General features: G+C 36.4%; 1 protein-coding gene across 1 annotated transcript; it reads right to left on the bottom strand.

The window, feature by feature from the left end:
- Positions 1-215: 215 nt before the first annotated feature.
- On the bottom strand, positions 216-15,760 carry LOC127544820 (surfeit locus protein 4-like). Its single transcript, XM_051971667.1, has 6 exons — positions 15,618-15,760; positions 7,356-7,539; positions 7,083-7,159; positions 3,774-3,817; positions 2,855-3,041; positions 216-2,008 (listed from the first exon to the last, which is right to left on the bottom strand). The coding sequence occupies exons 1-6, from the start codon at positions 15,669-15,671 to the stop codon at positions 1,745-1,747; spliced, it is 810 nt and encodes a 269-aa protein (XP_051827627.1). The 5' UTR covers positions 15,672-15,760; the 3' UTR covers positions 216-1,744.
- Positions 15,761-16,088: the final 328 nt, after the last annotated feature.

The following is a 16,088-nucleotide window of genomic DNA, read 5'->3' as shown; positions in this document are numbered from 1 at the left end:
TCTTTAGCAGAATTTCCTTTTGACCTTTGCTACTTTCAAAGGGAATCTGATCCTAATAAACTCTTCAGAAACCTACTTGGAGCCATATGATAATTGAATTCATCCAGAAAGGCTCTTAGGTTCACAGACCTCTGATGCCCCATCAGCCACTCTTTCCTATGAGAAGCAGTTTTATTCTCATAAGTCTTTGAAGTCCTTCCATTTGGGCAGAGCAGAAGTTAGAACAAAAGCCACCTCTCTGGAGCTTACATGGATAATGAGGCAGTTGTAGAATATCCTGGGATACTCTGGTCTGTTCATTGGCTAATAACAGATGGCTAACAACAGTCAATATAACTTATGAAAATGAAAATGAGGGTAACCTAAGTCTGGATAAGTTGGTGGTAAATTACTATGAAAGAAAGCTTTATGGAGGAAAAGAGAAGGGGAGAGTCCCAAGCTGATGCAGAGTCCTGTTAAATGTATTCATTGGTACCCAAGTGTGGTGTTTTTCTTCTTTAAAATAGAATAATGGTTCTCTCTGGGAGAAAGCAGGTTTCTCAGGGAGATTTTCTGGAGGCAGCCTTAGTTTCGGTTAAGAGTAATAATCACCCAAAATGCAGCCAGCTGGTAAAAATGCAAACGTTTATTTTCTCCTTCCAAAATAGTCTGGTTAGTTGAATCCTATCTCTCTGCTTGGTTCCAAGAGCTCTTGCAGATTGTCCTTTGCTTCTGCCTCTGCTTTCTTCAGCCTCCAGCCAGCCAAGTGGAAAACGGAATGAATCTCTCTTGCCTCAGAGAGAGGGCTTGTGGGCTTCCTCCCAGAGTGCTCCTCTCCAACCCCAGTCAATGTTCTGAAGTAACTCTCTCTAACCCAAAACTAAGAGCCTCTTTATATATGATCTCCCAAAGGTTGACTCCTCCTTCTGGAGGCACACCTAAAGGAGGTGTGAATTCACAAAGTTACAAAGTTTACTTTGTGACCATCCCATACTTATGAACTCCAATGAATACTGGTGTGAACACAAGCATTGTATCAATTAGTTCTACTTAGTACCTTGTTTCAGGTTCTGGCCCAAAATATCTTCTTGTAAGATCAGATCAGTGATACTGAACCATGCTAAATTAGATAATTATTGTCTCTATCAACTCTAATGACTTAACAATTTGTAAAGATTCCAACACCCGAGGACCTAGGTTATACTGGCATAGTGTTTTTGACAATGATCTCCAGAAAGGGACCACCATGTCAGCTGTACGACTGACAAAGACTGGATTCTACCAAACTGGCTAAAAAGGAGATCAACAAAAAGATCTTGTTCTGAAGAAACCAAGGAAAATGATAGCTTCGAAAGATATATGCCCAATTCTGATAATACATAATTTGGGTGCCTATGGTACAATCAGTTCTTTTAGGTTTAGGTTCCCAAAGTGAAATGAAGAACCCTAATCCTAACCCTAGAATTATCCTTTGGCCCATGTGAATACACAGAATACCATGAAATTAACGGAATTTCTTCAATAAACTCCCAGGATAAGAGTATAATGGGCCAGATTGCCCTCCTTCTTATATATATCTCTAACTGGCACAGGAAGAGAAATAAAAATTGCTCTGTTGAGGTAGCAGAAAGTCATAAGAGATGTTTGGAGAACATATGAGTAGATAGGAGGCCATACTCTTTTCTGCTCTACAAGAAGGGAATTAAAAATCATGAAAGCAAAAAATTCATCTCTTCTATTTCTCTCTATTATTCTGCTGTAATATTTACCACTTCTTGTGTTTATCCATTGAAACTCCCCCAGGTCCAAGGGCTACTACCAAAAGAAGGCCTCCCATTACCGACATTGTGTGAAAAAAGTCATACTTCATAAAATCATGGAGAGGCCTGTTGGCAGGGATGGTCCAAAATGGGTTCTCTAACACATTGATAAGGAGTAGCCAGAATACAAGAGTGAGAGCAGCAAGTTTTGTTTTGAACCCAATGGCCACCAGGATGATGAGAACCATATTGAAGGCATCTTGGAAGATCTAAGCAGCAAGATAGAAAGAGATATGAAAGAAAAATAATCAGTCTAATGACTTCTTGAATGTATTCCTCTTTTCCCTCCAAAGCTGAGTCTATTTAAAAGATGGCATTGCATTTGGTTTTATTTCTCAAATGCACAGAGAACAGTGGAGCCTATAATGAAATTGTGGGTTGACTGAGATAGAGAAGAGAAATAGATTCACAGAATAGTGCTCTGATTGCCTAATTGGTTTGATTTTAAACTATACTGTTACTTCTGGGGCAGATTAGTCCCAAAGGGTAAAGAAACTGGAAAGACTCAATGGGGGTTAAATGGCTCAATTCTACATGGAATATCTATGGCCTGCAATAAACACAAAGAACATGGGGCTACAGGTTGTGGACTGATCTCTGCAGGACATGAGGGTTGTACATTTATGAGTATTGTAACATAACTTGTATTAAGCTGATAGTTGGATTAATTTAAGTATGGGTGAGCTATTGGCCAATTTCCCTTATTAAGGTGAGGGACACTGTTCTCAACAAATGTTGGGAACAGGAGATAAATCCTTCTGGTCAGTCTCCTGAAGAGCCCTTTTCAAAAACCCTGCAGCCCTAATGGACTTTTCTGTATGGCTGCTTTACTAATATATATTGGCAGATGAAAGGGATGAGCTGAACTAAAGATAAAATAAATAATAGTAATGTGTCAAGAGAAGGGAAGTGATTGGAAAAATCAAGGGGAAAAGATGAAACAGAAGTCTGTTGTTTGACTACTGTGGGAGTAGAGGAAAACTTTGAAATGTAGGAGAAAAAAGGATAAATGGCCAGGGAAAGGAGAATGAAAGAAAAGTTTGCAGGTCACTTACAGCGAACATGCTCACTTCAAAGTGTAGGAGTGATATGAACATGAGGAGGAGAAGAACTCTTCCTCCCAGCTGAATGTACTGATGGGGGCAGATGTAATCCAAGGTGGGGACACCTGCAAACATGGACTTTCCTTTTGCTTGGCTCTCAGCTAAGAGGAACAGCAGACCACCACTCAAAGAAACATTTCTAGGAAACCAGGGAGAGAGCAGAAGGGGAAAAAAGATCAGTATGTCATGCAGCTCGAATCTATCAAAGCAAGAACATGTGACAAATGATAATGTTCAACAAAATTAAGCAATTCCTTCATAGAAATTTCTATATCATCCTCATTCTTGCCTTGACAGGAGGACATTTGAGGAGATACATTCTTTTTTCGACATCCAAATGTCTCCAATTTAACAGTAGGCAGATGTTGAGAAAAAATGTATCTGTTTATTTTCATTGTTCAGGAAAGAGATGATTATTTGGTGCTACTTAACCTTTCTAAATCTGTTTCCTTATCTGTAAAATAATCAGATGGGGTTAGACAGGCTCTTTTTATTGTTGAAAGTTCAATCCGTGCTTGTTAAACTGAATTTAAACTGAGGTTCTCTTGAAATTATGATGATAGAAACAGGAAAGGTCTATATTACCCAAACCTCAATTAGTTCCCCTTCTAGAGCTAAAAATGATCATCCAGAGGCAGGACAATGCACAGCTTTGCAAAATTGCCTCGAGCAAATCTAATGTGCATCCATACACATGGTCACCTTCTGGTGAAAGGAGCATTATATTAAATATACCCTGGCTCAGGGCACAACTGCTTTTCCCCTTTTTGGCTCCACTCCCCAAAGGCCAGGCCTTCTGCTTTTCCGTGACTTATTCACCCACAGCAGCACTAAGCATGCTAGACAATCCCCAACAGTTAATTTCATTTACCTCATCAGGAATCTGAGGTTCCACAAAAGGCCATAGGCCATGACCTACAAAAAGAAGGAAAAAATTAACTCAAGAACAAATTCCCACTTGACACTGGCTACATGTGACCACCCTTTACAAAAATCCTTGGATAAAGGAGGAAATTTGAAAAACAAAACAAAACAAAACAAAAAGAGCATCTGTTCACAATTACTCATTCACATGCTGCTTGTGAGGGACTATGGGAAGTTTAGAGGAGGGGGGTTTTATTTTACTGATGTCAAATGGAAGCATGTCCAACAATATAATTAATTTTTTCCATTAATACAATTCATTTAGACAAATACTTGTTAGGCAAAATGGCAAAAAAAAAAAAAAAAAGAGGGATAAGAAAAAAAAAAGGGAGATCTTCCCTTTTCCGTAATAAAATAAGAGGAGCTCCTTTGAGACCAGACAGACACCATCCCCTTACAGGGCCTGCAGCAGGAACAGAAAATATCAAAATATCTTTAGCCTGAGGAGCTCCAAACAATTCAAGTGCTTCTGTTCACCATCACAACACATTGCCTTTATTCTGAAGGTTTCCAGGACTTTAAAATAAAAGAATGAATTTTCTGCTACTTAACTGATGAGATGGTGCTCTAGGAAGGAAAGTATGATCTTGAGGGACCTAGTATTCCTGAAATGTAAAGATGAGGTTTGGAAACAGAGATGCCTGTTGTTTTTCAATGGTCACAAAACATAGATTTCCTTTTTCTGACTGGATACAAAGAAATCAGTTATCTTTTTTTGATCGGTTACAAAGTATCATTTTCTTTTTCTGGTTGGGCACAAAGAATTGTTATCTTTTTCTGATTAATCACAAAGGATAAGTTTTCTTTTTTCAAATTGGTCACAAAGTATCTGTTCTTTTTTTTTTTCTAATGTTTTATTGATGCTTAAAAAATACACTCACTTAGTGTCTCTGCACCCACAACAGAATCTCTTGTATAATAAATAAGAAAAATTAAAAAAAATTGTTTTACTTCAAACAAATTGACCCATTAGGCAGGTGCTGCATCTGCTGCCTACCACCTCTTTGTTATGAGGACAGAGAAGGGGCATCCTTCATTATTAAGTGCCTGTGGTTTTCTTAAGGCTAGGAAACGAGTTATTAAACAGAATTACAAGTAAAAGGTTATTATTAGCTTGGCAAGAGCAAAGGAGATACAAGGAAAGGGACTCTTCAATTCGGCTTTCTTGGTTCAGTGGTGGTGTTTTATTCACCAAATCCTGTTGCTTCTTCTTATTTTTTTTTAAATTAAATGTTTTATTGACAATTAAAAAAAAAAACTACATCACAGCAATTTCCAGATTTGCCAATATCCTCTTCATGCCTAGCTCTCTGACCTTGCAACAGAAAAATGATTAAATAAAACTAATGAACACAGTGACTGCATCTGACTGTATATGCAATGTTTTTGTGCCCATAACCCTCATCTCTCTAGAAAGGAAGGAGGTGCACTTTCTGATCTTTTCTCCAGCACCAATAATGTTGGTTATTTACAATTATGTAGCATGGAATTCATTTTAGTGGGTTTTTTTTTTTATGTTCTTGTATCATTGTTTTCTTGGTTTTGCTATATCAATCGGGTAAATCTTCCCATGTAAAATCTTTCCAAATCTTTGAATTCCTCAAAATGGTAATTTTGTTCTCAGGATTTTGCTACCATAAAAAATGCTTCTATGAGTATAATGGGAATGCTTTCCATTTTTGACTGTCTAGCAGTGGATTTGTGGGTCAAAAGGTATGGACTGCTGATTTTCCCCAAAGATTTTCCAATATTGTTTTCTTAAACGGTCAGACCAATTCTCAATTCTGTATGTGATAATAACAATAAAGCTTATATTTATTTATCATTTTAAGTCTTGTAAAATGCTTTATAAATATTTTCTCATTTTTATCCTCACAGCCATGATGATTAGATACTATTATTATCCTTATTTTAGAGATGAGGAAACTTAAGACAGACAACTAACACAGGCACAGCTAAGTGACTTGACCCTGGATCACACATTTAGTAAGTGTCTAAGACCAAATTTAAACTCAAGTCTTCGTCACTCTAGTCCTAGCACTCTGTGCACTGAATCACCTAGCTTCCCCAGGGATAAAATACTCATGAATTTTCCATTCCTGGCAGACAAAGTTTAATTGGCTTGCCCAGAGAAAGTGTGTAAGCTCCCACAGCTAAGAAGGCTCTAAAGCTAGATTTGAACTCAGGCCTCCCTGACTCTAGCCACTATACTACCTAAAAGCCTTAAATATATTAGGGAACCTGTTATCCTGTAAACACCCCCTCTCCCCAAGACTATTTTAATCTTTTATCATCTTCATCAATTTTGCTGAATGTGAGATGAAACTTCAGAGTTGTTTTGATTCACATTTCTTTTATTCATGTGGAATATTCTTTCCTGTAGTTGTTAACAGTTTGTGATTCTTCTTTTGAAAATTGTCTGTTCATCTCTTTTGACCACTTACCCAATGGAGAAGTGGTTTCTATAGTTGTACTAGTATCCTTCTCACTATTGATCACTATTCTTCTAAAATCTTCAGAGAAAATGCCTTTAAGATGAAAAGCACCTGTGGACCATGATTCTTCTCTCAACTCAATTCACTGATGTAAATATGGAAAGGAAAAGAGGAAATTGGGAGGAATCCTTATAATCCAACTAATCCGATGTCCTAATTTTACACATGGAAGCTAAGGTCTGGATGGAGGAAGGGACTTTGATAAGTTATAGTAAATGGCAAAAAGGGATCCAAACTTTTCTGATTTGAAGTTCAATGTTATTTCCATTAAACTGTAACCTGAAAAAATAGAGGACTCTGTTGGTGACCTTTGAGATAAAGGAAGAGACTCCTGGATGCAGCTCAAGAGACCTGCCAGCTTATATGTAAGAATGCTGGTGTCAGGGAAGTCAATATTTGTAATGCAAATATTCTGGAAGCAGAAAGGTCAGGCAAGTAGAATTTGACTGCAAAGTACATTGCAAAGCAAAGGTCACTTTCTCAGAGATTTCAAGGAAGTTCTGCTTAGATGAAGTGGCCATATTTTTGGCAGCATCATAGGTTTCATAAGATTTTAAACTGGTGGGGAAAGGGCCTCAATCCAAAGCTCTCTATTCATAGAGGATGAAAACAAGGTTCAGAGAATGGAAGTGACATGACCAAAGTCACAAAGAGTGTAATCAGTGAAGAACTGGGACCTAAGCCCAGGCGATTTTTATTCCAAGTATATCAGTCTCCTTAGGGATCAGCATCTTTACTGACACAGTTGCCTATTAACTTACCTGCATGAAAATGATTCCATACAGCACAAAACAGGCACAAGGAACACACTTTTGGACTAAAATCAACACACATCCCACTGTAATGGAAAAAATGGAGAAACAGTTTTAGAGGTGATAGCATTAACTCTCCTCCCTGCATTTTTCAGCCAAGCCTTCCCTTTTCTCCCCAAGTTGTGCTTACCGAAACCTTTATTGACCCACTAACATTTCTGTATCTAATCTCCAGCTGCCTTTTTCCACTGTGATGAGCCCAAGATTAGCAAGAAATCTTACCCAATTGCCCAAATGTATTGAGCATCCCCAAAATTAATGCCAGGAAAGAGTTGCTGATCCAAGACATCTTAATGGATTCCTGTTTATTCCACTGCCACCAGGTGTGAATGCCATCCTCCAGGAAGGTGCTGATCAGACAGAGACGAGCCAAATGGGGCAGGAATCTCTTTGTCAGATGAAGGAACTGGCAAATGTAACAATCAGAAGAAAAATGAGGAGGCCAAAAAATGCAGAATCGAGGGGCAAGAAACAGGGTGATGTTTCTAAGATACCAGTGTCAGATAATTGAAAAAATCTGCCTTCAAAAAGAGTTTAGTTTATAAATTCTTAGTCCATTGGGAGTAGGGATTAGGGCAGGGGAGGCAGGGGATTATTGCTCTGGATTCTTAGAACATTGCACACTTGTTTTCTGGTATTCTCGCTCTAGCATCCTGATGTACTGGCAGAGAAACCAATACAAAATGGTTAACTCAAAGCTGCCATGGCTGGACAGCTGCAGATCCGGGGACATTACCCTGGACCTTGAGGTGGCTCTGGATCAATGGATATATTGCTGGGCCTCGACTCAGGAAGACTTGCATTCAAATCCTATCTCAGACCTTTTTGATCTGATTTTTTTTTGTGCAGCATGATAAATGTGGAAAATATGTATAGAAGAATTGCACATGTTTAACCTATATTAGGGAGGGAGAGAAGGGAAGGAGAAAAATTTGAAACACAAGGTTTTGCAAGGGTGAATGCTGAAAACTAATTTTTGCATGTATTTTGAAAATAAAAACTTATTACTAAAAAAAAAAAAAGAAAGAAAAGAACATCACTATACTCATATAATAGCTTATGGTTTAGTTCTCTCTGTTTAGAATATGTCCTTTCTCTCCCCCATCACTGTCTATCAAAATGCCACCAATCCTTTTGGATCAGCTCAAGTCTTTCCTCCTTTATGATGCCTTCCCCAATCCCAACTCATCATGAATGATCTTCAATGATGAACAACCCCTATGCTAATTTTCTTGTTCTGCATGGTATTCATCATATTCTCCTTTGCATTCTAGTCATATATCTGCTTGAGTAAACGGCTAGAAGATAAGATTTGGGGCAAAGACCTGAATCTAAATCCAGTTTCAAAAATTTGCTATCTCTATGGCAGTCATTTAACCAAGCTCTCTCAGCTGTAAAAAGGGATAGCACTTATCAATTTCCAGGATGTTGTGAGGATCAAATGAGATTCCATATGTAAAGAACTCTTTTTGAATGAACCTTAAGGCATTATATAAGTACTAGCTAACCTACCAAATGGCATCACAAAGAGTCAGACATGACTGAATAAGAACAACTGGAATTTCAAGTTGGAGAAGGAAATGGCAAGCCCTTTTAGTATCTTTGCCAAGAAAATCCCAAATGGGGTCAGGAAAAGTTGATCATGACTGAAATGACTGAACTAAAAAATGAAAAAGCAAAGATTATTAGTTGTTTTAGCTTTCCTAAGAAGATATGTTTCTTAAAGGCAAGAACGCCATAGAATTAATTTCTGCATCACTAGGCGTGCTCACAGCATAACATTAAATAAATTTTTGATTAAATTAGCAAATTTAAATTCATCTTCTTATTCTCATTCCTGGATTCCATTGTCATTTATTAAGTGTTTAATACCTTCAAAATACTGTTGGCACTGGGGGAGACACAAAGGTCGATATGATCTAGTAAGGAAAATAAGACATGTACATTTATAGGAATGACTATAAAACAAAGACATGATAAAAACATAATAAGTATTATGGTTGGGAAGAAGGGTAAGAGCAGAGAGGAAACTTTTTAGGAACAGGTAACTTTCAACTCTTCTTGGAGGACAAGTGGAACAGAAATCTCATGTGGTGTAATTGATGGAAGTTTCCAAATCATTTAACATAGCAATGCCAGCCAAACTACAATTCCTATTCCCTCTCATCTCCTCCAATATATGTGGCCATGAAATATATCACCAGGGTGTCTTGTGCTTAAATACCATAATTCCCTACAAACAAGCTCCTGCTGTTGCTGTGTTCACCACCACCCTAATTTACTTGTTAGAGTTAGGATTAATGAGTACAGCCAAGTGGTAACAATAGTTTGAGAAGAGCTACCACTGGAGGAAGTGTTTGTGGAGCCAGCACTGGAGGCTGGAAGCAGGGCCAAAGCCAAGGAATGACATCCAGAAGTAAAACTACATGAGGCTAGACAAGTAATGAGCTAATTCCTTGTCAAAGATTTGTCACAGCCGGATGGCATGGCCCTGGAAGATTACCTAGTCCAGTACCTTCACTTTGTAGAGGAAGGATCTCATTCTAAATATGTTATCTAATTTGATTCTTAGAACAACTTTAAGACATGGGAAGCTAGGTGACACAGTGGATAGAGCTCTGGACCTAAAGTCAGGAAAACCTGAGTTCAAATTCAGTCTCAGACCCAACCAGGTACTAGTTGTGTGATTTGGGCAAGTCACCCTGTCTAACTCAGGAAATATAAAGGAAAATATAAAAGGAATTGGCAAACCACTCTAGTATCTCTGCCAAGAAACCTCCAAATAGGGTCATTGAGAGTCAGATGCTACTGAATAACAGTAAAATCCCTCTTTTACAGATGAGAAAGATTAAATGATTGAAACTGCAGGATAATGAAGAATTACACAGTGGCCCAATAGGATCAGAATCCAGGTCTTTGACTCCCATTTCTATGTTCTTATCATTATATCTAGTATGCCCTAATAATCAAAACAAGTCAACAAATTTTGACACTTGAATGCAAAACCCACCAGTCTCAGTACCGGAGAAACTTTAGTTCTTTGGTTAAAGACAATACTCTTTGAAAGCAGGAATTGTCTTTTACTTTTCTTTGTGACCCCAGTGCTTAGCACAGTGCCTGGCACATAGTAGTCATGTAATAAATACTAGTTGACTGACAAAAACCCTTAACAAATTAGATAAACATATTACAGTTCTTGAACCTCAATTTCTGATAATAATTATTAGATATTTGTATCCACATGTAAAAAAGTCATTAAAAAAAGTTTATGATCTGCAGGATCAAAGGATTTAGAACTGGAAAGCCTTTTAGACATGACTTAATCCAATCTTCTCATTTTACATTTAGTCAAACTGATACCATTGAAGAGAGGTGATTTAACCAAGTTAAGCAGTACAACTGGGATCTATCTTGGTAATGAGTGGGATATCTAGATGGCTTCTGTAGCTATTACTCAACCTATTACCCTAGGCTCTTTACACCCAAATTTATGAGTATAATTCATGAGCAAATGGATTTCAAATGTAAGCATATTTTTTATTTAAAAAGAGATTAATTTTGGAACTATAATATTATATAGATGGTCATGCTTGGAAAGAATACAGAAATTGAAGTCAGAAGTCCTGGATTTAAGACCCTGTTATTTATTAGCTGTGTGATTCTGAAATCTGGATAATACTATAGAATTGAAGATCAACTCTTTGATCTTCATTTTCATTTTTAATGGGAATAATTATGTTTGCACCACCTACCTCACAGGGTTATTATGAGGAACATGCATTGTAATCTTTAAAGCATTGTAGAAATAAGAGCTATGTAATGTAAAAATAAAACCCTTTGATTTTGGCACATTGATTCATAAGATTTTAATCCAGAAAGAACTTTGGATAGCATCTAATCCGAGTCTCATTTTACAGATGTGGAAATAAAATTTTAGTGACTTGCTCCAAATCATTAAGGTAGTAAATAATAATGAAGGGATATGTTTTAAAGTAGAGGCATATCTCCATTTTTAATCCTCATCAGCTCAGTTGTAATCATGAAGAATTATACATATGACTCAATATTATTAAAGGGATGCTTGTTTGCACTACTCAAAATAGCTTATACTACAGTTGGTAGATTAAAAAAATAAAACTACTGTTTTCTTTTAAGTCAGTCAACAAGCATTTATTACACTTTTACTATGTGTGAGGTATTATAATAGAAGTTAAGAATACAAAGAAGCAAAAACAGTCACTAGCAAGAATCTTGTTGACTGTGGGCACTTGCAGGAGAACAGAGTGTCTAGTTTCAGTTCCAGGGCAGAGAGGATAGCTGTAGTTTGCAAGGTATTGGAGGGACCATAAGGAACAAAATCATTTGTAGGATAGTGTGGCTGGGACCCCTAACTTTGGCTTAACAGTGCAGAGGAGAGCCCTGAGACAGACCTTAAAAAATAATAGTAAGGAGGACCTGAGACTTGGGGCCTTATTCCCCAAATCTTAGAACTACAAATTGATTAATTAATAGCTGTTAAAAAGCAAAATAAAACAAAAATAAATAAAAGCAACTGAGCAAAGGAGAAATAATTCAACCATAGATAGTTAGTGTGGGAATAAGTCTGGGTTCATATTCAAAAGAAGATAGTACAGCTAAAAAAAAAAAAAAGCCATTCTATTTTCAACAAGAAAGATCAAATGGTCCCAAGCGCAGAGTTCTTGGAAGAACTTAAGAAGGACTTTAAAATAAAATAAGAGAGGTCAAAGAAAAATAAGGAAAAAATAGCAATTGGAGAAAATCAAGAAAATTATGAAAAGAAAGCCAACCAACTAGAAAAAGAGAAACAAAAATTTAAGGAAGACAATAATTCCTTGAAAACTAGAATTGGGTGAAGGGAAGCTAATGATGTTCTAGGACCCCAAGAACCCATAAAGCAAAATCAAAGAAAGAAAAAAAATAGAAGATAAAGTGAAACATCACATCTGAAAAATAACTGATTTGAAGAAAAGCTCAAAGAGAAATAATATAGGAACAGTCAGGCAAGTGAAAATAATGATAAAAATATCTTGATGCAATATTATAAGAAATTATCAATGAAAATTATTCTTTAAGTTCTAGAACAAAAAGGCAAAATAAAAATATATTAAAAAAATCTAATGATCACTACATGAAAAAGATCCCAGGAGGAAAACTTATAGGAATGTCATAGTTAGGTTTTAAAGCTCCTAGGTTAAGGAGAAAGTTTTGCAAGCAACAAGAAAAAAAAGACAATTTAAATATCATGGCATTATAAGGATTACACAAGACCTAATAGCTACTACATTGAAGGACTTTAGATCTTGGAATACTATATTTCATAGAGCAACACAATTGGGGGTTATAACCAAAAATGACTTAAATATAATCCTAAGTGGAAAAAATAGACATTTAATGACTTTCTTGGTTTTGTGACAAAAACTCCAGAACTAGAGGGAAAATTTGATATATAACATTCATGAGAAATATAAAGTAAAAATTAAAGACCAATTATAAGGACTCAATAAAGTCAAATTGTTTACTTCACATATATGAAAATATTATTATTGTCTTATGATTGTCATCCTTATTTGAAAAAAATAGGTTTTAAAAAAGGTGTAGGCTGAACTGAGGATGATGGAGTGAGTCTTAAAAAACTGTAGGGAGAGATAAAAAATAGCAATTCTCTCATACTAATGAGGCATAAAAGGAAAAACTGATACAAAAGAAGCTAGTGGTAGGGATGGGGTAGTCCTAGCATCTTACTATCATTGGGAATGAATTAAAAAGGAAACAATATAAAAATACAGAATGGCATTAATCTTCTAAATTTAGAAAGAATTAAGAAAACCAGGGTATGGAGTGTGAGGAGAGATTAAAGGAGGGACTTTTAAAGGGGTGGGTAAGTTAAGAAATAGGAGGGAAAGGTATCTTGTAGAAATAAAGCAAAGGAATGAGAATGGGGTAAATAGAGTCAGAAGGATACTGAAGAAAAATAGGAAAAAATACTGAAAAAATGAGAAAAATTATACAAGTAATTTTAACTTAAAATGTGAATGGGATGAATTTACCCATAAAACAAATGGATAGCAGATTAAAAATTTGAATTGAACAGTATATTACTATCAGGAAACATTATAACAATGAGAGATAAACACAGAGATAAAGAAAAGGGCAGGAGTCGAATTTAGAATGTAAAAAAAAGTAGGGATATAGTAATGAGCTCAAAGTTAAAGTTTAAATAGATTTAATCAAAAGTGACCTTGTGGCAGTTAAAAAAAAAAAAATTTTTTTACTGAATTAAAAAAAAATCATTTGAAAGAACAAAAGGTCAAGGAACTTCAAAGAAACCGGGGGAAAAGATGTAAAAGAAGTAGATTCAACAGGTCTTAAACTAAATTATAACATAACAGCATTGTTGAAATGTAAAAAGGATAATTTCAATTATTTTAAGTTAAAATTTTCTTGAATAAACCAAATTTATGTAGTCAAGAAATGCAGAAAATTAGGGGAAAATATTCATAGACAATCTCTCAGATAGGATGTAATTGGATTGGAATATTGCTGTGGAAGAGGAAATGAGTTTGGTTGATTTAGAAAAACATGGAAAAACTTGGACTTATGAGAGAAAATGCTATCTACTTTCAGAGAAACAGATGATAGGAGAAAGAAATATATGTAATATGATCTTACATATTTATGTATATTTATATCTATCTCCATGTTTAATTGAAGTCTTCTTTAGGGTGGTGATGGGAGGGAAAGGAAAAAAAAAACAGTAAAAAGTATATAGCAGAAAACCAATAAGGAAGCAAAGAAAAGCTGGACAGCTTTGAAAACAATATATAGTGTTCATTATATAGGTTTTTATAAAATGGAAATTTGCTTTATATTGGATCCTCTCTTATGATCTGGGTTTTTTTTCTCATTTTGTATTTAAGTTTAAAATAAAAATTTCATCCCCAAAGCCTCAAACTCCAATTCAACAAGGCAAAACCCCAGTTGCTAAGTGGAAGAAATGGGGTAGGGCCTGAAATTGGAAAGCTGGATATTGAAGCACTATTATTGCGGAGATTTAAAAAGAGAGTGGAAATTTTCTTAGCATGACTTGAAAATACCTGGAAATTAAGACTAAATGGGATGCTTGTTTTGGTCCTTACTACCTTGAGATAATTGATTTTAAAACTGCAAAGGAACCCTAGAGATCTTGTTTGTTTCCTTTCCTTCCTCCTTGCTCCACTTCCTTCATCCAGACTAAAAAAGAAAAAAAGAAAAAAAAAAGAGAAAGAAAAAGAAAAAGTCAAAAGAAACAGGCCTGGGAAAGGAAAATTAATTGCTCAAGTTCAAATGTCTAGTAAGTAGCAGAGCCTGTATTCAAACCCAGGTTTTCTGCCTCAAAATCCAGTGCTAGAGTAAAGTTCAAATTATACAGATCAAAGAATGCAGCAGTTCTATGTTTTCATACTTAAATCGGAGAGGAGGATATACTTAGGTCCCTTACACCTTCCAAGAGACATTTCCTACTTTACTACATGTATAAACTTTTTTTATTATTATTAAAGCTTTTTATTTTAAAAACATATGCACTGATAATTTTCGACAGTGACCCTTGCAAAAGTTCCAAATTTTTCCTTCCCTTTCTCCCTCACTCTCCCTTAATCAACAAGTAATCCAATATATGTTAAACATGTGCAATTCTTCTATATATATTTCCACAATTATCATGCTGCACAAGAAAAATCAGATCAAAAAGGAAAAAAGAGAAAGAAAACAAAATGTAAGCAAAAAACAATTAAAAAAAGTGAAAATACATGTGTTAACTTGAGCATGTCTCATCTCATTTGGTCCTGTTTTCACAATCTATCATATATAGAGCTTGCCTTGTATAAATTTGTTTGCCTATTATCTTCTCCATTAGATTATAAATTCTTTAAGGACAGGAATTGTTTTTTGCTTCCTTTTGTATCCCCAGGCTTAGCATAGTGCCTGGAGTAAAGAAGGCGCTTAGTAAAAGTTTATTGAATGATAAATGTACACGAAAGAATTGGATTAGATAATGCCTTCCAACCTCAAATCCCAGAAGTTTGTTTATAATTTTTTTTTTTTTTTTTGTCACCAGGGCGCACGTGGTACAAGCAATTGTCAGTTTAGTCTGTTTGACTCCCACACTCCATCCCTCTACTATCCTCTAAAGGGGCCGTCAGCATTCTCCTCAAACAACCCATCCGGGAAGAGAAAAAAGATACACAGAGCAACTACTCTTTTGGTGCAGAAAAGTTTTCCCGTTTCCCATATCTATCCAAATTTCTTTAAAACTGCCCCCAAATAAGTGCAAGCAAAACTAGTCCCGCCCTCTAAAGCACCTGCTCTCTACACTCCCGAGAGAGTGGTATAATCCAGCTCCGCTCTCGGGGCTGAAGGAGCTGGGAAGTACCATTGCGATGCTGGAATAGGGGAGGGTGAGTTGTGGATGGAAACCTAGCTCACCTGGTCCGAAAGCTCTTCCGCCGCTTCCATCACGTTGCAGCCTCTGGGTGCCATTGTCGAATCCCAATTACTAGTCGACTGCTCTCTTCTCTTTCCGTGTGAGCCTTAGGGACCGCCCAGCACGCTTCTCCATCACCCTAGGGACCGAGAGCAAGCACGCGGGAACTGGATGCTTGTTCACACCGAGAGGAAGGCGTGGGGTGCCAGACCCTGGGAGGGGCCAAGTTGTGGGGACCGGTTCCTGGTCTGCAAGCAACGAGACTACATTAAAAGTCTGTGACAGGCTACTAAGCCTCAGGATACTAAGCGCTCAGGATAAAAAGAACCGCAAAATGCAGTCTTTGCCTGTAAGAAGCTCACGGTGTTACGAAGAGGTGTTAAGAGAGACAACATGCAAACTACTATGTACAAATAAGTTTTTAAAAGGATAAATTGGATATCATCACTGTGCAGAGCATTATTCTAGGAACC

This window comes from Antechinus flavipes, chromosome 1, assembly GCF_016432865.1.
Source record: "Antechinus flavipes isolate AdamAnt ecotype Samford, QLD, Australia chromosome 1, AdamAnt_v2, whole genome shotgun sequence".
Taxonomy (NCBI): domain Eukaryota; kingdom Metazoa; phylum Chordata; class Mammalia; order Dasyuromorphia; family Dasyuridae; genus Antechinus; species Antechinus flavipes.
The sequence above is the reverse complement of the archived record's forward strand: the minus strand, read 5'-3'. Positions and strand labels throughout refer to the sequence as shown.